Source organism: Oncorhynchus kisutch, linkage group LG4, assembly GCF_002021735.2.
Source record: "Oncorhynchus kisutch isolate 150728-3 linkage group LG4, Okis_V2, whole genome shotgun sequence".
NCBI classification, from domain to species: domain Eukaryota; kingdom Metazoa; phylum Chordata; class Actinopteri; order Salmoniformes; family Salmonidae; genus Oncorhynchus; species Oncorhynchus kisutch.
In genome coordinates this window covers 11,848,811-11,875,010 of record NC_034177.2, presented here as the reverse complement: position 1 = coordinate 11,875,010, position 26,200 = coordinate 11,848,811, and the positions used below count along the sequence as shown (strand labels likewise).

Genomic DNA, 26,200 nt, shown 5'->3' with positions numbered 1-26,200 from the left:
CCTTTTAAAATGATAACCTTGGATTAGCTAACACAACGTGCCATTGGAACACAGGAGTGATGGTTGCTGATAATGGGCCTCTGACACCAATGTAGATATTCCATATTCCAGCTACAATAGTCATTTACAACATTAACAAATGTCTACACTGTATTTATGATCAATTTGATGTTATTTTAATGGACCAAAAAAAGGTGATTTTAAAAAACAAGGACATTTCTAAGTGACCCCAAACTTTTGAACCGTAGTGTATGTGTCAGCTAGAAATTGGATGGTCTTCAGAGAGGGAGGGGTTGAGGATAGCTGAAGGATGGGACTAAAAACAAACTAAAGATCACTTTTGGAAAATATACTGTCTGTGAAATATATGTAGCTGGAAGTGGAATCCTAAGTATTGTTGTCCATTAATTTACCCCAATTAGGGGAGGGGTGGTAGGGTTAAGGGAAAATAAGAAAGAAGGGAAATATATTTTAAAAATACATATTTAAAATAATATATACATTTACCCCAAAAATATATGGGGATCGGAAATAATGAAGACAATTACATTGATAGAAGCCACAATCTATCTGCAATATTAAAGCAGATCTACCCACAAACAAACACAAAAACAACAGTTTTTATACCTCTGTCTGTGGTACTTAAAGTAGATGACGGGATGCCTGTTGTTACCCTTAATCACATTTCCTCCTTCATTAAGGTTTATCATTAAACAGTGTTTGGTAGCAAAGAGCTGAGGACAACGTTCTTGACCAGTGATTTAAAAAATATATATATATATTTAACCTTCATTTAACTAGGAAAGTCAGTTAAGAACAAATTCTTATTTACAATGATGGCCTGAGGCTACATTGGTCAACCAACGGATTAAGAGAGGTACTGGCTACACTGTTTTGACAGAGCTGTGAGGCCTTAAGGGTGGGGAAGATGCAGCCAACGGAGCCAGCCATGATGACCTGAAGTAATTAAGCCGCTACCTGTTTAGACACCGCAGGTAAACAAGGCCAGCATGCTGGTGTGCAAATGGCTGATGAGCTGATGGGAGGAGGTGGTAATTAATGCAGACAGTAAGCTGTCTCTGTCAATCAGTGTGACAAACACACACCTAGCCAGAGGTCACACAAACGCACACACACGCACACACCCACACACACACACACACACACACACACACACACACACACACACACACACACACACACACACACACACACACACACACACACACACACACACACACACACACACACACACACTCAACCTAGACACACCTCTCACACACACCTCAAACACCCGTACAAGCTCTCTCCTCCATCCCAATCACTCTAAGACACCTCCTCTACAGCTACACAGTACTGCCACTGAGAGAAGGTAAGACAAATATACAACTTTAACGATGCAGGACAGACATAGCTAATATACTGTAGGACAGGCATAGCTAATATACTGTAGGACAGACACAGCTAATATAATTTAGGACAGACACAGCTAATATACTTTAGGACAGCCATAGCTAATATACTGTAGGACAGGCATAGCTAATATACTGTAGGACAGACACAGCTAATATACTTTAGGACAGGCATAGCTAATATACTGTAGGACAGACACAGCTAATATACTTTAGGACAGGCATAGCTAATATACTGTATGACAGACATAGCTAATATACTATAGGACAGACATAGCTAATATACTGTAGGACAGGCATAGCTAATATACTGTGGGACAGACATAGCTAATATACTGTAGGACAGACATAGCTAATATACTGTAGGACAGGAATAGCTAATATACTGTACACTCTTTGAGAAAAGGGTTCCAAAAGGGTTCTTTGGCTATCCCCATAGGAGAACCTTTTTTGGTTCCAGCTACAACCCTTTTGGGTTCCGTGTAGAAAGGGTTCTACATTGAACTAAAAGGGTTCTATCTGCAACCAAAAACAGTTATTCAAAGGGTTTTCCTATGGGAAAGGGTTCTCCTATGGGGATAGCCAGGTTCTAGGTAGCACCTTTTTTTCTAAGAGTGCAGGGTAGCAGGGACATGCCCATCAAGCGGTCTGTCTTCAGTAATCAATTTAAACAGGAAATGACTTACTATACTAGTGTTTATGGACTCCATATAGATGTTATGAAGTCAGAAACAGGTGCAGTTAATATATAGTATTTGGAGTAACAACTTGTAAACAGTTTGTATGTTATGGTACTGTCCTTCAGTGTTCTTTTGTTGCTGTGCTTGGAAAAATAAGTTTTGTGCGTAAGTAAGATGCACCTAAATATTGACAAAGGTTATACAATGATTTGGTATAATTTCAGGTACCTACATGCAGTACCAGTTGTGTTGTCTTTGGAAAGTTGTGTCCTTTTAAGGGGTAGGCAATAGACCCTTTACTTAATTATTCAATTATGACCAATAATCCCATAGCGCTTTTCACCAAAAAGCCCAACTAAGGTCAGCAGACAGGAATCTGGGTTGTGATGGTTTATCGGTCTATGAGTATCTTAGAGTGGATTCTGGTATCCCCTCCAATTATCTGTTTGATAGTCTTTAGTGTGCTATACCCATGCAACATCATTGAATGTTAAGGACCACATTAATATAGAGAGTCAACCAGGACACAAAATAGGTCAGACTGCCTGATTAGCCATTGACTCTGTCAGCAACAACGTCATTTCACCAACAGTATGAAGAGCGATCCGCCTCTTACCTCGAATGTTTTGCCACTGCTGATTGACTTGAAATTCGCCTACTTGAACATGGTTTATATCTGGGAATGTCCTTATTTTCAGAGTCACAATAGAACAACCAATATGACTTTCTGCAGGCAGATATATGGTGATGATGCAGACATACCGTGTTGACGCAGCTCAGTGCCGGGTGTTCCATTTGGCCCACTTTCTATTAATCAACCTCATTGGCCCAGATTGATTTAAGTAAAAGGCGTGCATGGTACTTGTCTGTACTGGACTGTGAAATCTATTCCTAATCCCCTTTACAAAGTCCTATCATCCAATCTGCTTCATTAGTGCATTCCTACTTATTTGCCTAATGTTGAGTTGGGTTTTTGCTAAAGTGAGGAATTGTCTATGTCCCCAATGTTGGTTTCATGGAAGAGCTACATAATTCCCATAGTGCTAACAGAGTGTTACTAGAATGGCAGCACATGGATGAGCTACATTATAGAAGTGATTATAACCGCCTGCTAGATTAAACAGTCAGGGCAATTTGCTGGAATTTTTCTTCAGATTTCTGTGGGTTTTGTGTTTAACCCTTTAACGTCTGGACACTCTTGATGTGTGGTCCCTGTGTGGTCCTGAAGTGCAGTCCCAATGGCTGTCCCCCCATATATCATTGTGCCGTAGCCATTCCATCAGATGAGTTTATTCCCTGGATCAGTGGATTATCTCTAGCGTCTGAGCCTGGGACCAAAGGAAGAGCTGCTCAGCTTTAGGTTCGCTAGCTGTTTACCCTCCAAGCACTCTAAACAGATTGGCTCCTGAGTTAGCCAGACTTAATCTGGGCAAGAAAGGGTTATTTTGAAGGTTACAGAAGAAGATCTGGTAGTGCTTGATTCCCTTTTGTTTGGCATATCTGTTGTGGTAGTGTCCGGCCAGACAGCAGTAGGCTACTGAAAGGCATTGGAGTTCATGAGTGGACTGGTGCAACCAATACAGATCTCCTAGGTAATCCACGAAGACAAAAGCACAAGGTGGATGTAGAGGTCAAAACTAAAATGCACAGTTGACGTATAAGTATCTAGTACATATCTTTCTCAGAAATCAGTAGTGGAAAGATTTGTTTACATACATTGGGGCAAAAAAGTATTTAGTCAGCCACCAATTGTGCAAGTTCTCCCTCTTAAAAAGATGAGAGGCCTGTAATTTTCATCATAGGTACACGTCCTCAGCTCTTTGCTTTTTCCACCATAATTTGCAAATAAATTCATTAAAAATCCTACAATGTGATTTTCTGGATTTTTCTGGATTCAGGCCTCTCATCTTTTTAAGTGGGAGAACTTGCACAATTGGTGGCTGACTAGATACTTTTTTGCCCCACTGTTTATACCTAAAAAACTGTATAAAGGCATTGTTCACCCGAATTACAAAATTACATATCGGTTACCCTATAAATAGTCTTTGGACAAAGATAGAGAGTAATGTCTTTTTTTCTGTTTAGCTGGCTGCTGGCACAAATGCTAACTTTAGCATTTTTGTCCAAAAGTTAGCATGTTTTAATTTAATGCCCAAATGACCCAAAAAATGTGTAGCAAATGTATAGCTAAAGGAACACTATGTGACAGTATGAAAGGTTTTTCACTGTATCTTTCATTGTACTTCCTCTCTCCCTCTCCTCCAGTGTTATGGAAGGACCCAGGCCGGTTGTTCTGAGCGGCCCTTCAGGGGCAGGGAAGAGCACTCTTATGAAGATGTTACTGAGGGATTATGTTGGAGTCTTCGGCTTCAGCGTGTCACGTACGTTTGTGTTTCTGGCTCCTACCCCAATATCCTGTCAGGGAGGAAGTGGGACAGCATTAAGCCCTATCTATCGGTACTCTCAGCCTTATCAAACTCTAGGCCAAGTTTGTCGAAGGATTTTGATGTGGGATAGCTCTGTATCCAATCCATATCCAAGCACAATTATAACTAGGTATAGTTGTGCTGACTGGTACGAGAGAGGGATGTCCTCTATCTCCATTCCTCTTCTTGTTGGTTGCAATGTAGACCACTGAACACTACAGAAACGGCACACCTTTAGGGTCTGCTGGCATGTCTTTGAATGCACATCGTTGAGGTTATTGATAGCCTTCCTTATGACCAGGAGTTGATGATGGATGTCGATGATGGGTGTTGGATGTTGATGATAGATGTTGATGATGGATGTTGATGATGGATGTTGTTGATGGATGTTGATGATGGATGTTGATGATAGATGTTGATGATGGATGTTCATGATGGATGTTGATGATGGAGGTTGATTATGGAGGTTGATGATGGATGTTGATGATGGATGTTGATGATGGAGGTTGATGTTGGAGGTTGATGATGGAGGTTGATGATGGATGTTGATGATGGATGTTGATTATGGAGGTTGATGATGGATGTTGATTATGGAGGTTGATGATGGATGTGGATGATGGATGTTGATGATGGATGTTGATGATGGATGTTGATTATGGAGGTTGATGATGGAGGTTTATTATGGAGGTTGATGATGGAGGTTGATTATGGAGGTTGATGATGGAGGTTGATGATGGAGGTTGATGATGGAGTTTGATGATGGATGTTGATGATGGATGTTGATTATGGATGTTGATGATGGAGGTTGATGATGGATGTTGATGATGGAGGTTGATGATGGAGGTTGGTGAATGGTGTTGATGATGGATGTTGATGATGGATGTTGATGAATGGTGTTGATGATGGATGTTGATTATGGAGCTTGATGAATGGTGATGATGATGGATGTTGATGATGGATGTTGATTATGGAGCTTGATGAATGGTGTTGATGATGGATGTTGATGATTGATCTTGATGAATGGTGTTGATGATGGATGTTGATGATGGATGTTGATTATGGAGCTTGATGAATGGTGTTGATTATGGATGTTGATGATGGATGTTGATTATGGAGCTTGATGAATGGTGTTGATGATGGATGTTGATGATTGATCTTGATGAATGGTGTTGATGATGGATGTTGATGATTGATGTTGATGCTCACTGAATGTGTCCTTACAGATACAACACGGGGCCCACGTCCAGGAGAGGTAGATGGCAAAGGTACAGTAACATTCTCTGACTCATAAACACAGTGTCACGCCTGCTCCCGCTGTCCATCTCTGGTGCTCGAGGGCTGCCAGGCTTCCCTTCATTTCGCACACCTGTCACCATCATTACGCGTATTAGCGTTCACTGGACTCACCTGGACTCCTTCACTATTTTGATTGCCTTCCTTATTTCTGTCTGCTCCCCGGTTTGTTCCCTGTGTCAGCATTAATGTCGTTATGTGTTCATGTCTTGTCCTGTTCCATGTCTGTTGCTAAATTAAATGTTCACTCCCTGTCCCTGCTTCTCATCTACCAGCGCCGATCCTTGCACCCAGATCATGTCAGTAAACCAAGAAGGATATCAGTGACGCTCTCCTGGATTTGAATCAAGCTGGTTTTGTAACTTCAAATCTGCTTTCAAGCCTGATTGACAATGAATTGATCATTCTCCTCTCCTGTCCATTTGAAGATTACCACTTCTCAAACAGGGAGGCTATGCAGGAGGATATTGATGATGGGAAATACATTGAGAATGCTGAGTTTTCCGGCAACCTGTATGGAACAAGGTAGAGTACATATTGATAACCTTCTGTTGACACCAAAATATCTTACAGTTACATGTAAGGTTGTGAATTTCTGATGACTTTCCCACAATTCTCAGGCTTTCTAGAAATCCCAGATGGAGGATTCCTGGAATCAAGAGGGAATAACCAGGAAATACAAGAACTCTCTAACCTGGATTTCTGGAAAACCTGATAATTTTGGGAACATTACTGGAGTTTTGAAACAGTATGCTAGTTAATTTGCTTTTATGTTGCCCTACCGGTGATATTGATACATCAAAATGAACAAGCAGAGTACTTGCTCCACTGGTGACTAGAATCCAGTATGGGTTTCTCCTGTCATGGCTTTGTAAAGATATCTTTAAATGCAGTTCCAGATGGATTATCAAAGAGACAGGCCGGGGACAGAATGAGCTTTATCCTCCATTATACACTGCGTTCAGAAAGTTTTCCTTTTGTCCACATTTTGTTATGTTATAGCCTTACTCTAAAATAGATGAAATAGAAAATGTTCCTCGTCAATCTGCACACAATAACCCATGATGACAAAGTGAAAACAGGTTTTTAGAAATGGTTGCAAAAAATAAATACATCAATTAAAATACCATATTTACATAAGTATTAAGACCCTTTGCTATGAGCTTAGGTCCACCCTGTCTCCACTGATCATCCTTGAGATGTTTCTCCAACTTGACTGGAGTCCACCTGAGGTAAATTCAATTGATTGGATATGATTTTGAAAGTCACACACCTGTCTATATAAGGTCCCACAGTTGACAGTGCATGTAAGAGCAACAACCAAGCCATGAGATCAAAGGAAATGTCTGTAGAGCTCAGAGAAAGGATTGTGTCGAGGCACAGATCTGGGGAAGGGTACTAAACATTTCTGCAGCATTGAAGGTCCTCAAGAACACAATGGCCTCCATCATTCTTAAATGGAAGAAGTTTGGAACTACCAAGACTCTTCCTAGAGCTGGCCACCCAGCCGAATTGAGCAATCGGGGGAGAAGGGCCTTGGTCAGGGAGCTGACCAAGAACCTGATGGTTACTATGACAGTGTTCCAGAGTACCTATGTGGAGATGAGAGAACCTTCCAGAAGGACAACCATCTCTGCAGCACTCCACCAATCAGGCCTTTATGGGAGAGTGGCCAGACGGAAGCCACTCCTCAGTAAAATGTCAGCCCGATTGGTGTTTGCCAAAAGGCACCTAAAGACTCTCAGACCATGCGAAACAAGATTCTCTGGTCTGATGAAACCAATATCGAACACTTTGGCCTGAATAGCAAGTGTCACATCTGGAGGAAACCTGGCACCATCCCTATGGGGAAGCATGGTGGTGGCAGCATCATGCAGTGGGATTGTTTTTTAGTGGCATGGACTGGGAGACTAGTCAGGGTTGAGGGAAAGATGAACAACGATTAAGTACAGAGAGATCATTGACGAAAACCTGCTCCAGAGCGCTCAGGACCTCAGACTGGGGCAAAGGTTCACCTTCCAACAGGACAATGACCCTAAGCAGACAGCTAAGACAACACAGAAATGGCTTCGGGACAAGACTCAGAATTTCCTTGAGTGGCCCAGCCAGACCCCATACTTGAACCCAATCGAGCATCTCTGGAGAGACGTGCAGCAACGCTCCACATCCAACCCGACAGAGCTTGAGAGTATCTGCAGAGAAGAATGGGAGAAACTCCCCAAATACAGGTATGCCAAGCTTAAAAATCTAATTTTATTTGCCACATACACATGTTTAGCAGATGTTATTGCATCATACCCAAGAAGACTTGAGTCGCTGCCAAAGGTGCTTCAACAAATTACTGAGTAAAGGGCCTGAATACATTTTTTAAAATGAATTTAGAAACATTTCTATAAACCTGTTTTTGCTTCGTCATTATGGGGTATTGTGTGTAGATTGGTGAGTGAAAAAAACACACTATTTAATCCATTTTAGAATAAGCCTGTAACGCAAAAAAATGTGGAAGAATTCAAGGGGTCTGAAAACTTTCTGAATGCACTGTACATATCAGGATAGCACTTGATAGCACACAGAACTCAGCACCTGCAGTGTCACTCTTAATCTGAACAACTGAACCCTGATATTAGCTTTTGGTGTTATGATTAATGTTACTATCCTCTTACCCTAGCTATTCTGTAGCATGTGAGGAATAGTCACTGGTCTAATGTCACTCCCCATTCCCTGTTATAAGCCTATTGTACATACCTAGGTGGAAAGGTGCGTTCTTGTGCTGTTCAATGGGATCCTTAAACAATTCATGAGCATCATTTATGTTGTCTATTTTCTACACAGCAAGTCTTCTGTAGATGACGTGAGGGCCAAGGGCCTCATCTGCATCTTAGATGTGGAGATCCAGGGAGTGAAGAACATCAAGGAGACTGATCTGGACCCCATCTATGTTTCTATCCAGCCCCCCTCTATTGAGATCCTGGTAAAGTCCAATTCAGAGTTCAGAGCTGCCATAGTCCGCATGGTCCAATAGAAAACATTTACGAACTCATTTGATATGCTCTTACTGAGGTGCAGATATATGTCACGATGGAATACAGACTATCGTGGCTCTGCGTCTGTAAACTCTGTAACTAGTCAACAATCATACAGCGCAGAGAGTTTTACTGTATTTTGGCGTTTCTTAAGGTTTTGAGCTTGGACCCCTATTATTTTCTCTATATGATAATAATCCTTAGACATGTCAAGCCAACCTGGTCTCAGAGCATTTAGTAAATCCGAGACACTCAATTTAGTATGATATGTTATGTTTCGTATGTTATGTATTCGTTTGTTGATGTCCATCACCAATTTCATATATGTTACGAGTTACAATTTGTATTATATGTTATGAATTTGCGTAACATACAATATGTTATGAATTAGAAAAATGTACAATATTTTATGATTTTGCAAAATGTATGATATGCTGCGAATTCTAAATAAAGGGCTAGCTAAAAGGGTTGAAGTTAGGGTTAGGTAAAGGGCTAGCCAAAAAGGTTGAAGTTAGGGTTAGGGGAAGGGCTAGCTAAAAGGGTTGAAGTTAGGGTTAGGTAAAGGGCTAGCTAAAAGGGTTGAAGTTAGGGTTAGGTAAAGGGCTAGCTAAAAGGGTTGAAGTTAGGGTTAGGGGAAGGGCTAGCTAAAAGGGTTGAAGTTAGGGTTAGGTAAAGGGCTAGCCAAAAAGGTTGAAGTTAGGGTTAGGGGAAGGGCTAGCTAAAAGGGTTGAAGTTAGGGTTAGGTAAAGGGCTAGCTAAAAGGGTTGAAGTTAGGGTTAGGTAAAGGGCTAGCTAAAAGGGTTGAAGTTAGGGTTAGGGGAAGGGCTAGCTAAAACGGTTGAAGTTAGGGTTAGGGGAAGGGCTAGCTAAAAGGGTTGAAGTTAGGATTAGGTAAAAGGTTAGCTAAAAGGGTTGAAGTTAGGGTTAGGTAAAAGGTTAGCTAAAAGGGTTGAAGTTAGGGTTTGGGGAAGGGCTAGCTAAAAGGGTTGAAGTTAGGGTTAGGGGAAGGGCTAGCTAAAAGAGTTGAAGTTAGGGTTAGGTAAAAGGTTAGCTAAAAGGGTTGAAGTTAGGGTTAGGTAAAGGGCTAGCTAAAAGGGTTGAAGTTAGGGTTAGGTAAAAGGTTAGCTAAAAGGGTTGAAGTTAGGGTTTGGGGAAGGGCTAGCTAAAAGGGTTGAAGTTAGGGTTAGGTGAAGGGCTAGCTAAAAGGGTTGAAGTTAGGGTTAGGTGAAGGGCTAGCTAAAAGAGTTGAAGTTAGGGTTAGGTGAAGGGCTAGCTAAAAGAGTTGAAGTTAGGGTTAGGTGAAGGGCTAGCTAAAAGAGTTGAAGTTAGGGTTAGGGGAAGGGCTAGCTAAAAGGGTTGAAGTTAGGGTTAGGTGAAGGGCTAGCTAAAAGAGTTGAAGTTAGGGTTAGGGGAAGGGCTAGCTAAAAGAGTTGAAGTTAGGGTTAGGTGAAGGGCTAGCTAAAAGAGTTGAAGTTAGGGTTAGGGGAAGGGCTAGCTAAAAGGGTTGAAGTTAGGGTTAGGTGAAGGGCTAGCTAAAAGGGTTGAAGTTAGGGTTAGGTGAAGGGCTAGCTAAAAGAGTTGAAGTTAGGGCTAGGGGAAGGGCTAGCTAAAAGGGTTGAAGTTAGGGTTAGGTGAAGGGCTAGCTAAAAGGGTTGAAGTTAGGGTTAGGGGAAGGGCTAGCTAAAAGAGTTGAAGTTAGGGTTAGGTGAAGGGCTAGCTAAAAGGGTTGAAGTTAGGGTTAGGTGAAGGGCTAGCTAAAAGGGTTGAAGTTAGGGTTAGGTGAAGGGCTAGCTAAAAGAGTTGAAGTTAGGGTTAGGGGAAGGGCTAGCTAAAAGAGTTGAAGTTAGGGTTAGGTGAAGGGCTAGCTAAAAGGGTTGAAGTTAGGGTTAGGTGAAGGGCTAGCTAAAAGAGTTGAAGTTAGGGCTAGGGGAAGGGCTAGCTAAAAGAGTTGAAGTTAGGGTTAGGTGAAGGGCTAGCTAAAAGAGTTGAAGTTAGGGCTAGGGGAAGGGCTAGCTAAAAGGGTTGAAGTTAGGGTTAGGTGAAGGGCTAGCTAAAAGGGTTGAAGTTAGGGTTAGGTGAAGGGCTAGCTAAAAGAGTTGAAGTTAGGGTTAGGGGAAGGGCTAGCTAAAAGAGTTGAAGTTAGGGTTAGGTGAAGGGCTAGCTAAAAGGGTTGAAGTTAGGGTTAGGTGAAGGGCTAGCTAAAAGAGTTGAAGTTAGGGCTAGGGGAAGGGCTAGCTAAAAGAGTTGAAGTTAGGGTTAGGTGAAGGGCTAGCTAAAAGAGTTGAAGTTAGGGCTAGGGGAAGGGCTAGCTAAAAGGGTTGAAGTTAGGGTTATGGGAAGGGTTAGCTAACATGCTAAGTAGCTAAAAAGTATTAAGTAGTTGTAAAAGTTACTAAAATGCTAAAGATGTCAATGATGAGATTAAAACCTTTGGATCTCTAGACAGTCACGTTATACACCCACCTATCCACTGCGATCAATCAACATACTTTTGTTTTTGACTTAGGTAACCATAGGTCTTATGTAAACATACCAAACGTAACATAGCATGCTAATTTCAGTATCCTGGATTTCCGTTGACTATGTTACGTATAGTCTATAAGACTGGGCTGGTCATCCTTGAGCTCGTGATATGAGACTCTTGAAATGTACAAATTGTAATACATTTGGGGACCATTGATGTTTACAGGAAAAGCGTCTGAGGGACAGAAATACTGAGACAGAGGAGAGTCTGCAGAAGCGTCTGGAGGCAGCGCGAGTTGACATGGAGCTCAGTAGGTCCCTCTTACTGTCCCATGTAGACATGGCCATACTACAAATGTTTGAAGAATATGGATGGAACAATGAATTATCCATGCTATGCCTTTAACAATGATTGGAGAAGAGCTTTCACAATTAATTTATCACTCTCCTATTTCAGGCAACGAGCCAGGAATGTTTGACGCTCTTATTGTCAATGAAGACTTAGAGGAGGCATATGAGAAGTTGCAAAGTGTTCTTATTGAGGTGAGTCTCAAGAGGATGGTTGTCTGCATGTAGTATGGGGACAAAGTATAATTGTCAGTCAGTCGGTAGCAGTGGAGGCTGCTGAGGGGAAGACGGCTCATAATAATGGCTGGAATGGAATTAATTGAATGGTATCAAACATATTGAAACCATGTATTTGATATCATTCCAAATATTCCGCTCCAGCCGTTACCACGAGCCCGTTGTCCACAATTAAGGTGCCACCAATCTCCTGTGGTCCACAATTAAGGTGCCACCAATCTCCTGTGGTCCACAATTAAGGTGCCACCAATCTCCTGTGGTCCACAATTAAGGTGCCACCAATCTTCTGTGGTCCACAATTAAGGTGCCACCAATCTCCTGTGGTCCATAATTAAGGTGCCACCAATCTCCTGTGGTCCACAATTAAGGTGCCACCAATCTACTGTGGTCCACAATTAAGGTGCCACCAATCTCCTGTGGTACACAATTAAGGTGCCACCAATCTCCTGTGGTCCACAATTAAGGTGCCACCAATCTCCTGTGGTCCACAATTAAGGTGCCACCAATCTCCTGTGGTCCACAATTAAGGTGCCACCAATCTCCTGTGGTCCACAATTAAGGTGCCACCAATCTCCTGTGGTCCACAATTAAGGTGCCACCAATCTCCTGTGGTCCACAATTAAGGTGCCACCAATCTCCTGTGGTCAGTAGTAAGTGTTGAGTCATATTTATGTGATGGCTTTGTAACTAAACTTGATATTCTTATAATTGTCTCAACAGGAAATAACGAAGGTTCAGTCGACCAAGAAAGAAAGATGCAATTCGTAAGAAGCAATTTGTTATTATGCATATCACAGCCACACATTTTCAATAGAAAACTAGTTAGTTCAGTTGAGAACAAGTTTTCACTATTCAATGTAAAGTATAGCTTTTCACATGCTTAATGTTTTTCATTTTATTGAACCCTCTCCCTTTCCTCCAGTGTTATGTCAGGACCCAGGCCGGTCGTTCTGAGCGGCCCCTCAGGGGCAGGGAAGAGCACTCTGCTAAAGAAACTGCTGAAGGACTACAAGGGAGTCTTCGGCTTCAGCGTGTCACGTACGTTTTGTATCACCAGATGTAGTTTCCAGCAGCAGGGCTGCAGTATCTATCCCCGCGGGTGCGACTGGACCACGAGGAAGACCAATGAACACTTAAGAAACCATATACAGTCAGGGTTGTCTTGCATAGCATTGACAGGTTGAGGCTATTGATATCATTCTGTATCATATGATCACAGAATAGGATGGATGTTGAATTGATGCTCACTGAATGTGTCCTTGCAGATACAACCCGGGATCCACGTCCAGGAGAGGTAGATGGCAAAGGTACAGTAAAATGTTTTCAGTCACAACACAGAATCATGTCAGTAAGCTTTCAGTGGCGCTCTCCAGGCCCAGAATTTATTAACATTTTATTTTTTATTTTACCTTTATTTAACCAGGCAAGTCAGTTAAGAACAAATTCTTATTTTCAATGACGGCCTAGGAACAGTGGGTTAACTGCCTGTTCAGGGGCAGAACGACAGATTTGTACCTTGTCAGCTCGGGAATTCGAACTTGCAACCTTTCGGTTACTAGTCCAACGCTCTAACCACTAGGCTACCCTGCCGCCCCAGAATGAAGCTTCCGTCTTTAGTAAGAAATGCCTACTGTAGGAACGCAGAGACAGGAATTCATTTGAGTCATTTACAGACACTCCAATACCGTGATAGCAACAACATGTCATAGTAAGTACAATTTTCCTCAATAAAGTAGCTACTGTATCAGCAAAGTCAGAGCTAGTAAGGGGGGTCAACTGCGAGTGTTACCTCACGAAAGGCATTACTTTATTATAATTTTTTGGGGGGTGGGGGTATTATTTGGGGATGGTGAGGGGCGGTAAGGAGTGGGTGTGATGGGGGTGCTGTGGGATTATTTAAGGGTGTTTTCACATATAGTCCTCTTTAAAAGAACTGATCTCAGTCCTCTTTAAAGTGAACTGGGGTACAAAAAAAACTAAAACCAGAAAGAATTCAGTTTTCTTTGTATTCACATTGTATTCACATTGTATTCACATTGTATTCACATTGTATTCACATTGTATTCACATTGTATTCACACTGCCTTTGAATGAGGATTCAACTCTTTTGCCAGTTCACTTCACCTAGTTTGTGTTTAGAAAGGAACCAAGATCTTTTTCCTACATGCACTCTGGATTTGTACAAAATGTTGTGGGGTCTGAGTTCCTTTGGAGTGTTCACACTGCACACAAAAAACGATAGGGGTGGGAGGGCCAAGAAATCAGAGGTGGCAGAACGAAATGCTCAAGTTGAGGTGTAGTGTTTGTGCATAGTCTGAAGGTAGAGATGGGCAGTTCCTCTTGCTGCTCCGTAGGCTTGTAACATGGTCTTGTAGCTGCAGTGCCATGACAACCTGGTCTCAGAGCAAAATGTATTACATTTTACAAAAATCTGTGCCACTCCATTTAGTATAATAGGTTACATTACATTGGCCCACGAATGTAATAGCAGTCATACAATGTAATGAATTGTATATACTGTATGTCCCATGTATTGATAGTTTAGTATGATATGCTACTTTTGACTGATTTAGTATGATAAACTACATTAGGTTAGGGGTTAAGATTAGGATTAAGGTTAGGGTTAGGTTATAGGGTTAAGGTTAGGAGAGGGCTTAGCTAACATGCTAAGTAGCTAATTGTCCTTGAAACTTTCACTCTATGCAGCCACCCAACCACCATGACCAGCTGCTCTCCTTTAATTTTTGCCTTAAGTAACCTACTGTCATACCAAACATAACATATCATACTCATTTAAGTGTCCCGGATTTACGTAGGCCAATGTAATGTAATATAACAAAGTAACATACAGTACCATACCAAATGGAATGGCCCGGATTTTAGTCAAATTTCCTACGTTTTGCTCAGACCTGGCATGCCATGTTGAGTGTGGTGGAAGCTGCTCACTACTGTTCAGGCGACAGCTGACTGAAGAGCCAAAAGTTGTGTTTTCTATCGTAAATAAGTCCTAGTAAAGACTGGAGACAATGATTAACCTTTTACTGCAGTGATTTCTTGGTGGTCTTAAACAATCCTACTTTGAAACAAAAGTACACACCTCACACACATGGTTATGGGCTTAAAAAGTCACCTGTACACCTCTTATAAAAAAGATGCTGTCCCCAAGATCTGTCCCCAAGGAATCCCCTTTGAAGAACTCCTTTTCTTTCCAGGTAGAACCCTTTTGCATTCCATGTAGAGGGTTCTAAATAAGAATTTGTTCTTAACCTTCTTGCCTAGTTTAATAATTTTTTTTTTAAACATCTCTGGAGAGACCTGATAATAGCTGTGCAGCAATGCTCCCTGTCCAACCTGACAGAGCTTGAGAGGATCTACCCAAGAAGAACCCTTTTGGTTTCATCATACCCAGGTAGAACTCTTTGGGTTCCTTGTAGAGGGTTCTACATGGAACGCAAAAGGGTTCTCCTATGGGGACAGCTGAAGAACCCTTTTCCTAAGTGTACCATGTCAGACATACAGTGCCTTTGGAAAGTATTCAGACCCCTTGACTTTTTCAACATTTTGTTACATTTACAGCCTTATTCTAAAATTGATTAAATCATTTCCCCCCTCAATCTACAAACAATACCCCGTAATGACAAAGCAAAAACCCTTTACTCAGTACTTTGTTGAAGCAGCTTTGGCAGCGACTACAGCGTCGAGTTTTCTTGGGTATGACACTAAAAGCTTGGCACACCTATATTTGGGGAGTTTCTCCCATTCTTCTCTGCAGATCCTCAAGCTCTGTCAGGTTGGATGGGGAGCGTTGCTGCACAGCTACTATCGTCTCCACAGAGATGTTAAAAAAATGTATATATTTAACTAGGCAAGTCAGTTAAGAACAAATTCATATTTATAATGACGGCCAACCAAACCTTAACTCAAACGACACTCGGACAATTGTGCGCCGCCCTATGGGACTACCAATCATGCCCAGTTGTGATACAGCCTGGAATCGAACAACGGTCTGTAGTGATGCCTCTAGCACTGAGATGCAGTGCCTTAGACTGCTGCACCATTCAGGAGATGTTCAATCAGGTTGAAGTCTGGGCTCTGGCTGGGCCACTCAAGGACATTCAGAGACTTGTACTTTGCTCCGTTCATCTTTCCCTTGATCCTGACTAGACTCCCAGTCCCTGCCACTGAAAAACATCCCCATGCTACCTCCACCATGCTTCACCGTAGAGATGATGCCAGGTTTCCTCCAGACTTGATTCTTGGCATTCAGGCCAAAGAGTTCAATGTTGGTTTCATCAGACCAGAAAATCTTGTTTCTCATGGTCTGAGAGTGTTTAGGTACCTTTGGCAAACTTCAAGAGGGCAGTCATGTGCCTTTTACTGATGAGTGGTTTCTGTCTGACCACACTACCATAAAGGTCTGTTTGGTAGAATGCTGCAAAGATGGTTGTCCTTCTGGAAGGTTCTCCCATCTCCACAGAGGAACTCTAGAGCTCTGTCAGAGTAACCATCGGGTTCTTGGTCACCCCCTTGACCAAGGCCCTTCTCCCCCAATTGCCAAGTTTTTCCAGGAGGCCAGCTCTAGGAAGAGTTTTGGTGGTTCCTAACTTCATCCATTTAAGAATGATGGAGGCCACTGTGTTCTTGGGGACCTTCAATGCTGCAGACATTTCCCCCAGATCTGTGCCTCGACACAATCCTGTCTCTGGGCTCTACGGACTCCTTTGACCTCATGGCTTGGTTTTTGCTGTGACATACACTGTCAACGGTGGAACCTTTTTATAGACAGTTGTGTGCCTTTCCAAATCATGTCCAATTAATTTAATTTACCACAGGTGGACTCCAATCAAGTTGTAAAAACATCTCAAGGATGGTTATTGGGAAAGGGATGCATCTGAGCTCAATTTCGAGTCTCATAACAGTTTCTTAATACTTGTAAATAAGGTATTTCTGTTTTATTTTTTTGCTAAAATTGAAAACATTCCTAAAAACCTGTTTTCGTTTTGTCATTGTGTGCAGATTGCTGAAGGTATTTTTTATTAATACATTTGAGAAAAAGTCAAGGGATCTGAATACTTTCCGGGAGGCACTGTAGAGTTGAAATGTATTCCATTTATAGTTTTCATCCCAATATTACAATTTATATACATCACAGAACCCTTTGACATGGAAACATTTAAATAATGTTTATTATTTATGAAATTATGAACCATTTTAATAACGTTTCACCTATGAGGCCACTAGGTCATTTGACTGCAGGAAATGCAGTACAGATAATGCATGTAGTTGCATGACATATTACAGAGAAACTTTACATTACAGTATCCAGTCATTTGTGTTGACTAGATTCTTATGGCTTTTGGGAATCAAATCCACAACCCTGGCGTTGCAAGCACAACGATCTACTAACTGATCCCCACGGGACCCCCTATATACAGTTGAAGTCGGAGTCATTAAAACTCGTTTTTCAACCATTACACACATTTCTTGTTAATAACAAACTATAGTTTTGGCAAGTTGGTTAGAACATCTACTTTGTGCATGACACAAGTTATTTTACCAACAACTGTTTACAAACATATTATTTCACTTATAATTCACTGTATCACAATTCCAGTGGGTCAGAAGTTTACCTACACTAAGTTGACTGTGCCTTTAAACAGCGTGGAAAATTCCAGAAAATGATGTCATGGCTTTATGAGCTTCTGACAGGCAATTGACATCATTTGAGTCAATTGGAGGTGCACCTGTGGATGTATTTCAGGGCTTACCTTCAAACTCAGTGCCTCTTTGCTTGACATCATGGGAAATCAAAAGATTAAAAAATCAGCCAAGACCTCAGAAAAACCTCAGACCTCCACATGTCTGGTTCATCCTTGGGAGCAATTTCCAAATGCCTGAAGGTACCACGTTAATCTGTACAAACAATAGTACGCAAGTATAAACACCATGGGACCACGCAGCCATCATACTGCTCAGGAAGGAGACGCATTCTGTCTCCTGGAGATGAACGTAGTTTGGTGCAAAAAGTGCAAATCAATCCCAGAACGACAGCAAAGGACCTTGTGAAGATGCTGGAGGAAACGGGTACAAAGGTATCTATATCCACAGTGAAACAAGTCCTATATCGACATAACCTGAAAGGCCGCTCAGCAAGGAAGAAGCCACTGCTCCAAAACCTCCATAAAAAAGCCAGACTACGTTTTGCAACTGCACATGGGGACAAAGATCGTACTTTTTAGAGACATGTCCTCTGGTCTGAAGAAACAAAAATAGAATTGTTCTTTATGTTTGGAGGAAAAAGGGGGAGGCTTGCAAGCCGAAGAACACAACCCAACCTTGAAGCACGGGGGTGGCAGAATCATGTTGTGGGGGTGCTTTGCTGCAGGAGGCACTGGTGCACTTCACAAAATAGATGTCATCATGAGGGTGGAAAATTATTTGGATATATTGAAGCAATATCTCAAGACATCAATCAGGAAGTTAAAGCTTGGTCAGAAATGCGTCTTCCAAATGGACAATGGTCCCAAGCATACTTCCAAAGTTGTGTCAAAATGGCTTAAGGACAACAAAGTCAAGGTATTGGAGTGGCCATCACAAAGCCCTGACCTCAATCCCATATAAAATTTGTGGGCAGAACTGGAAAAGCGTTTGCGAGCAAGGAGGCCTACAAACCTGACTCAGTTACACCAGCTCTGTCAGGAGGAATGGGACAAAATTCACCCAACTTATTGTGGGAAGCTTGTGGAAGGCTACCCTAGAAGCTTGACCCAAGTTAAACAATTTAAAGACCATGCTACCAAATACTAATTGAGTGTATGTAAACTTCTGACCCACTGGGAATGTGATGAAAGAAATACAAGCTGAAATAAATTATTATCTCTTCTATTATTCTGACATTTGTTAGAGTTGCGTAAATTCGAATCTGGTATCAGGATAAATATAACAATGAGTCACCGATTTTATACTATGTATTTTTTATTAGCTAAGTAATAAATGGCAAATGCAACTTTCGTATATACGGGCTCACTGTAATAACACGCAGGGCAGAACAGAGAACTGACAAGACGTATGTAAAACAGTATTCTTTATACTGTGATAGACAGTTCCAACCCGTCTGTTGGCCTATCACAGAAGAGACTGGGTGTGGTTTAAACTTGCTCAGCCTATTGCAGGCGCTCAGGCGGGTCCCCGCCTCTTGGCGCTTCTGTTGATAGATGTAACTGTTGCTTGTGAAGAACATCCAGGCTCTCATGCTCCATACCGTTATCTCGCACCTGGCTCCTGTTATCTAACAAAAGACTGCTTGTTCTCGCAACACCCCGCTCTGAATGTGCTCCCCCCAACTCATTGCGTCTTCTGTATTTTTCCATCTCAGTTAAACCTCGTGATGACCACCCCTCCCTATCACAACTTTGTAAGATAGAGCAAGTCACACCATGTGCTCAATATTGTTACATACAAACACAAGGACAAAGCATCTACTGGGCTGTTATCTACAGTTTTGCAACATGCAGGTCACACCATGTTACTCAGTTCTTGTCACACACAAACAGGCAAGTAGCAAGCAGTTGTTTAATCTCATAATGATGCTCCAGTGCACAAATGCAGACACCTCACACAACCAACATCAGATGATATTTAATCATATATATACTAATGGCTATAATGTAAAACACAGGATCCAACACATTTAACATTCTTAAAATAGTGGTGATCCTAACTGACCTAAGACAGGGAATTTGTACTTGGATTAAGTGTCAGGAATTGTGAAAAACTGAGTTTAAACGTATTTGGCTAAGGTGTATGTAAACTTCCGACTTCAACTATATAAAACTTGTAACTTACAGCTTTTCTGTACCTACAGAACTCCATCACTACCTTGTTGCCCTCTTTTGTACACAACCTTCACACCACCTCTTCACCTACATAACCCATCCTACTCCATTCCGACTGACACTGAAGCTCCCATGCTCCAGTGAACTGCACCAGTGGCTCTCCAAATGATCCCCCTATTAAGATACAGCAATAAACATGATTTTTTGTGCCTTTTTTTGTTTTCTCCGTAGGCCTGTTCTGTCTACCTATGCTTCTGGGGGCTACATTACTGCCCCTAGCAGACGTCCTATCGTCTGTTTCATCTGCAGGTGTAGCTATCTCCTCTTAATTTTGTGTTCTATCCAACCAAGTCTAAATGCCATTCATAAAAACATTGTGAAGAGAGATTGATGGGGGTTACTTTCATCTTCACAGTATAGAGTGACCAAACTAAATAATACCAAGTGCATACTAGTTATGCCAGTTTGCACTTTGTGGTAAAACGCTTTTGAAAATAGCCCCCTGTGATTCCTCAGTGGATCCCCCCCCCCACCCCTCCCCAAAAAGTTGTCACATCCATAAAATGTCTGTTACTGTATGTACCCACCATTAGCATCACAACATTCTGTTGAGATTGATAGACTTCATAGGAAAGCCTTTTGTTTGATATTTCATATACTCCAGTTCAGTAATATGAATTGAAAGTATGGATCATAGCTGCTAGCACAATCTGGTCCTGTTGTCAAGGCAGATATCCTCATGACTATTCTATTAATTTGATCAATACATCTATGTGATTTCCTACGACTTAAGCAATAACAGTTTTTGAGGAAGATAGCTGTTTGATGTATTCTATTTCCCCCCAAGAATATAGATAATGGAGAGAGTTGAGGCTTGATGTCTTCAGTTGAGCTCTAGTTTTATATATTTAGATGTTTTTTAAATAACGCAGTAACTGCACTACCAGGACTATGAGCTTTGCTGGATTCAGTCTAATGTGATTGTCTATTAGTTAGATTTTTTAAAATATATAATACTTTTGCCATTAGAAAGCATTACTAGGACCTTCATAGAGAGCATTTCCACCTTTATTTACATCTATCGCAGTCCTCTTTTCCCAGTGAGACATCTATTTTACCAGAACATACTGTATTTGAATGTGCTGGGATTCCTTCTCAATCTGAACACACCTGTTATGTTGCAATGCTAATGTGCATGTGTTGATATGAGTAGCTGTAGGTTCATTATGAGCATTGTTGTCCCTGTTGAAGTGATTGTGACAAGGTTGTCCTGTGTTCCCTACATGGTTCCCCCCAATGTGTTAGATCCACTGTGACTGTGATGTAGTAGTGGAATAAAATAATCCCAATGGTAGGGGACAGTAATGTGTTAGTTTGATGTGCCCTGTACACCCTGTCTCCTACTGAACTGTTATATACTGTACTGTGTTTTATACTGTGTATAAATACTGTTCCTCTTGCATCCAGACAAGCGTGTCTTTTTTGCCCGTTTCTAATCACCTTCCACATTTCGTACTTGGGAGTCATTCATTGTGTGATTTGCTTCTAGTGATGTGAATGTCAATTTCCCTAATTGCTTGTAATGATGTGAATAAAAATGTCTATCTACCCATACTTATCCTTGCATTTTTTTCTATATCACCCTTTTTAGTGCCTGAATACTAATCATTATACATCTATTGTACCCTGTGAGTTTACCCTTCATTAATTTGAGAGAACTCCATCCTGCATGACTGATTACTAACTGTTTCTTCTTCTCTCCTGTCTGTTTCAAGATTACCACTTCACAAACAGGGAGGCTATGCAGGAGGATATTGACACGGGAGAATTCATTGAGACTAATGAGTTTTCTGGCAACCTGTATGGAACAAGGTAGAGTACATTTTCTGAACTTTTGGTTTGCACTAAAATGTCTTAGAGTATTTAAAAAAAACTTTTATTACACTAGGCAAGTTAGTTAAGAACGAATTCTTATTTACAATGACAGCCTAGGAACAGTGGTTTAACTGCATTGTTCAAGGGCAGAACGGCAGCTTTTTTTTAACCTTGTCAGCTCGGGGATTCAATCTAGCAACCTTTCAGTTACTGGACCAACGCACTAACCACTCGGCTACCTGCCACCCCTATGTATGAATCGGTGATAATCAGTGGTGTAATTTTATAGTTGTTCAGCGGAATCGGAGATGCAATTAAACAAAGCTGTGTTTGTTTTCTCCACAGTAAGTGTGCTGTACAGGACGTGAGGGCCAAGGGCCTCATTTGTATTTTGGATGTGGATATTGCGGGAGTGAGACACATCAAGGAAACTGACCTGGACCCCATCTATGTTTCAATTCAGCCCCCCTCCATTGAAGTCCTGGTAAGAGTCCACAACCATACATTGCACAGCGTTCTTCTACTGCAAGGTTCCACAACAGGTGACAAATTCGGCTCGCAAGTATTATTATTTGGCCCCCAAAGTTTTAAGCAAACATATAGAAGAAATCTGTTGTTGGACAAAGGAGACTGTAAAATCACCAGAAATTCAGCTAATGATTTTAATTTATAAAATCTGTTCCCAACTATACCCATGGATAAATTGAAAGACATATGTGATTGTGTCTCAATGTAATTGAGGTATTAAATTATGTTATTGTGAAATACATAATACATTTGAGATTATTTGTGGCCCATTTGTAGTGTACAAATTATTAGGGGTTCACAGCATAGATTGGCCACTTTTTTGATAATTTGCCACACAGAAACTAGAGGCCATGAGTAACTTAGTCAAAAAGAATGGCACCAATTGGCTTATAGGTATTGCTGTTGTAAGAAGTCTTACTTCAACCCTGATATCCGCCTCCCCGTTTGACCTGAAACTGTATATGAGGGTGTCTTTCCTCATGTTGAACAAATTTGCCCTGAGGACCCATAAAGACCAGTCTCAACGTCAACAGTGAAGAGGCGACTCCGGGATGCTGGCCAGTGTGTCTGTTCTTTTGCCCATCTTAATCTTTTCCTTGTATTGGCCAGTCTGAGATATGGCTTTTACTTTGGAACTCTGCCTAGAAGGCCAGCATCCCGTGGTCGCCTCTTCACTGTTGATGTTGACTGGTGTTTTGCGGGTACTATTTAATGAAGCTGCCAGTTGAGGACTTGAGGCATCTGTTTCTCAAACTAGACACTCTAATGTACTTGTCCTCTTGCTCAGTTGTGCACCTGGGCCTCCCACTCCTCTTTCTATTCTGGTTAGAGCCAGTTTGTGCTGTTCTGAGAAGGGAGTAGTACACAACATTGTACGAGATCTTCACTTTCTTGGCAATTTCTCGCATGGAATAGTCTTAATTTCTCAGAACAAGAATAGACTGATGAGTTTCAGAAGAAAGTACTTTGTTTCTGGCCATTTTGAGCCAGTAATTCGAACCCACAAATGCTGATGCTCCAGATACTCAACTAGTCTAAAATAAAGGCCAGTTTTACTGCTTTTTTGATAAGCACAACAGTTTTGAGCTGTGGTAACATAATTGCTAAAGGGTTTTCTAATTATCATTTAGCCTTTTAAAATGATAAACTTGGATTAGCTAACACAACGTGCCATTGGAACACAGGGGTGATGGTTGCGGATAATGGGCCTCTGTACGCCTATGTAAATATTCCATAAAAAAATCAGCCGTTTCCAGCTACAATAGTCATTTGCAACATTAACAATGTCTACACTGTATTTCTGATCAATTTGCTGTTATTTTAATGGAAAAAACAAAGACATTTCTAAGTGTCCCCAAACTTTTGAACAGTAGTGTATATTTATTATTATGTTCCGGATAAATAACCATTTGCTCAGGAAAAAAAGCAGCCTACGGCTGAATCTAGTTGCCTACCATTCTTCTACTATGCAGTTGAACTTTTTGCATGCTTGCTAGACCTCAGATGGCCACATGAAAAGTTTGTTCTTGAAATGTATAAACTGAAAATGCTTGGGGAACATTAATGTGTACAGGAAGAGCGTCTGAGGGGTAGAGCGACGGAGACGGAGGAAAAAATCCAGAGCCGCCTGGAGGCAGCACGCATTGACATGGAGGAGTGTAGGTTCACCATACTGTCCTATGTAAACATGGAGGAGTGTAGGTTCACCATACTGTCCTATGTAAACATGGAGGAGTGTAGGTTCACCATACTATCCTATGTAAACACGGAGGAGTGTAGGTTCACCATACTGTCCTATGTAAACATGGAGGAGTGTAGGTTCACCATACTGTCCTATGTAAACATGGAGGAGTGTAGGTTCACCATACTGTCCTATGTAAACATGGAGGAGTGTAGGTTCACCATACTGTCCTTTGTAAACATGGAGGAGTGTAGGTTCACCATACTGTCCTATGTAAACATGGAGAAGTGTAGGTCCACCATACTGTCCTATGTAAACATGGAGGAGTGTAGGTTCACCATACTGTCCTATGTAAACATGGAGGAGTGTAGGTCCACCATACTGTCCTATGTAAACATGGAGGAGTGTAGGTCCACCATACTGTCCTATGTAAACATGGAGGAGTGTAGGTCCACCATACTGTCCTATGTAAACATGGAGGAGTGTAGGTCCACCATACTGTCCTATGTAAACATGGAGGAGTGTAGGTTCACCATACTGTCCTATGTAAACATGGAGAAGTGTAGGTCCACCATACTGTCCTATGTAAACATGGAGGAGTGTAGGTTCACCATACTGTCCTATGTAAACATGGAGGAGTGTAGGTCCACCATACTGTCCTATGTAAACATGGAGGAGTGTAGGTTCACCATTCTGTCCTATGTAAACAAGGAGTGTAGTTCCTCTTTACTGTCCTACTTAAACTGGTTTAAAGCTACAAATGTTTGAGGGATGTTACTTGAACTAAGGACAGTCCATTGCATGCCTGTCGACAATGAGTTTTCATTTTTGTTTCTTCACTCTTCTGTTATAGGCAATGAGCCTGGATTGTTTGACATTGTCATTGTCAACGATGACTTGGATGAGTCCTATGAGAAGTTGCAAAGTGTTCTTAAGGAGGTGAGTCTTAAATGAAGATGGCAGTATAAAGAGTAGATACAGGAGGTATTGACTAGATACATGCATTCCATGTTGGAGAAGTGTTTGTATATAGTATGTTCTATAACTATATATATTATCATGTCTTTCTCAATGGGACATGTCAGACATGTTCAAGGCAAAACCTGCAATTTTCATTTCAGTTTAAGAGTTTATTGGTTATTACACAATTTGAAATATGACTCTGTAATTAGATCCCCTCGCTGAAAGTTAATTGTTTAATTACTCATGATCTACTTTATGTTATTACAAGTCCTAGTTCCAGTATGTAACTAATATACTTTGTAATTTCACCTTTGTATTATCATGTTAAGAGCTCCAACCCAAATGTTGAGCACTTTCTACTCCCCTCAACAGGAAATAATTAGAGTTCAGGAGGGCATCAAGTCATAAGGAACTACAGTAACAGCGTCCCAGTCTTCCTCTTGCCTGGTACCTTACAGGAGATACATAAACCAACATTTGACGCCAGCTAATTTCGATTTAGCCACAAAAGGGAACGTTCTGAAGGTTGCCATATGACGACTGTGGGGATATCCACAGAAACGCGTACTACTGTATGCACCTAAGATTCAAGAAGATGGTCTAAAACTCTTAGGTTGTTTTCCACATTCATTCAGTCTGTCATTTATGAGGAATTTTGAGTAAGACAAAGGGACATTTGAAAGGTACGTATAGAGTATACAGTCAGAAGTTAATGTCTACTTCATACCTTACTGCCAACTGGGCTTGAGCCATGTAGACAAATAGAAACCACTGCCAAAGCCATTATAATCTAAACGTTTGACAATATACTTAACATGCCCCTGACTTGACATTTGTGATGAATGCCTTTGACTTGTGCGATGACCCTCCCGCATACAGTATGATGGACAAACAACCCGAGAAGTAGTTGTGCATAAAACGGTGTCTTAGCTGTGAAATGTCATATTAGCGGACTAGCTTTGAGGTAAACACTGCTATGTCTTAATCTTAATCTAATTATATTCTTATTGGTCAAATAGTAAAAACACCATTCTGTGTTCTGTAGTCTCATTTTTCTCTCTTGGTTTTAAGCAATGATAGTGTAGTCTGAATGATGTTACACCAAATTTAAGGATGTGTATGTTGGGGTGTTATACTAATTGAACAGTATTTGTGGATGACTATGTAAATGACTGGGTAAGGACCAAAGCACTCAACACACAGCTTTCATAGGTCAAAGGTCAGACCTGAGGTTGTCAGTTTAACTCGCAGGTCAATTACTGTAGCCACCCATCTGCAGAAAAGAAAATGTGTGTCTTGTAGTGTATGCTTTTGTATGCAACGGAGCTAGACAAATAAAAAGTACCACTCATACTGTTTCATTGGTCTTTCAGTGCATACATCACCTGTCACAAGGTACAGGAATACTCAATGAAATCAAACGATCATCAAAAATG

General features: G+C 41.2%; 1 protein-coding gene across 2 annotated transcripts; it reads left to right on the top strand.

Annotated features, from left to right (window-relative positions):
- The first annotated feature begins 1,293 nt into the window (after positions 1-1,293).
- LOC109888514 (guanylate kinase) lies at positions 1,294-26,115 on the top strand. 2 transcript variants are annotated; one of them, XM_031822427.1, is made up of 16 exons: positions 1,294-1,372; positions 4,358-4,473; positions 5,742-5,783; positions 6,240-6,336; positions 8,644-8,782; positions 11,524-11,608; positions 11,755-11,840; positions 12,603-12,646; positions 12,805-12,920; positions 13,148-13,189; positions 19,949-20,026; positions 21,493-21,589; positions 21,938-22,076; positions 23,694-23,778; positions 24,655-24,740; positions 25,137-26,115. In XM_031822427.1, the coding sequence occupies exons 2-16, from the start codon at positions 4,362-4,364 to the stop codon at positions 25,170-25,172; spliced, it is 1,284 nt and encodes a 427-aa protein (XP_031678287.1). In that variant the 5' UTR covers positions 1,294-1,372; positions 4,358-4,361; the 3' UTR covers positions 25,173-26,115. The 2 variants fall into 2 exon arrangements, with proteins under 2 accessions (XP_031678287.1, XP_020335274.2); XM_020479685.2 differs by lacking the exon at positions 19,949-20,026.
- The last annotated feature ends 85 nt before the right edge of the window (positions 26,116-26,200 follow it).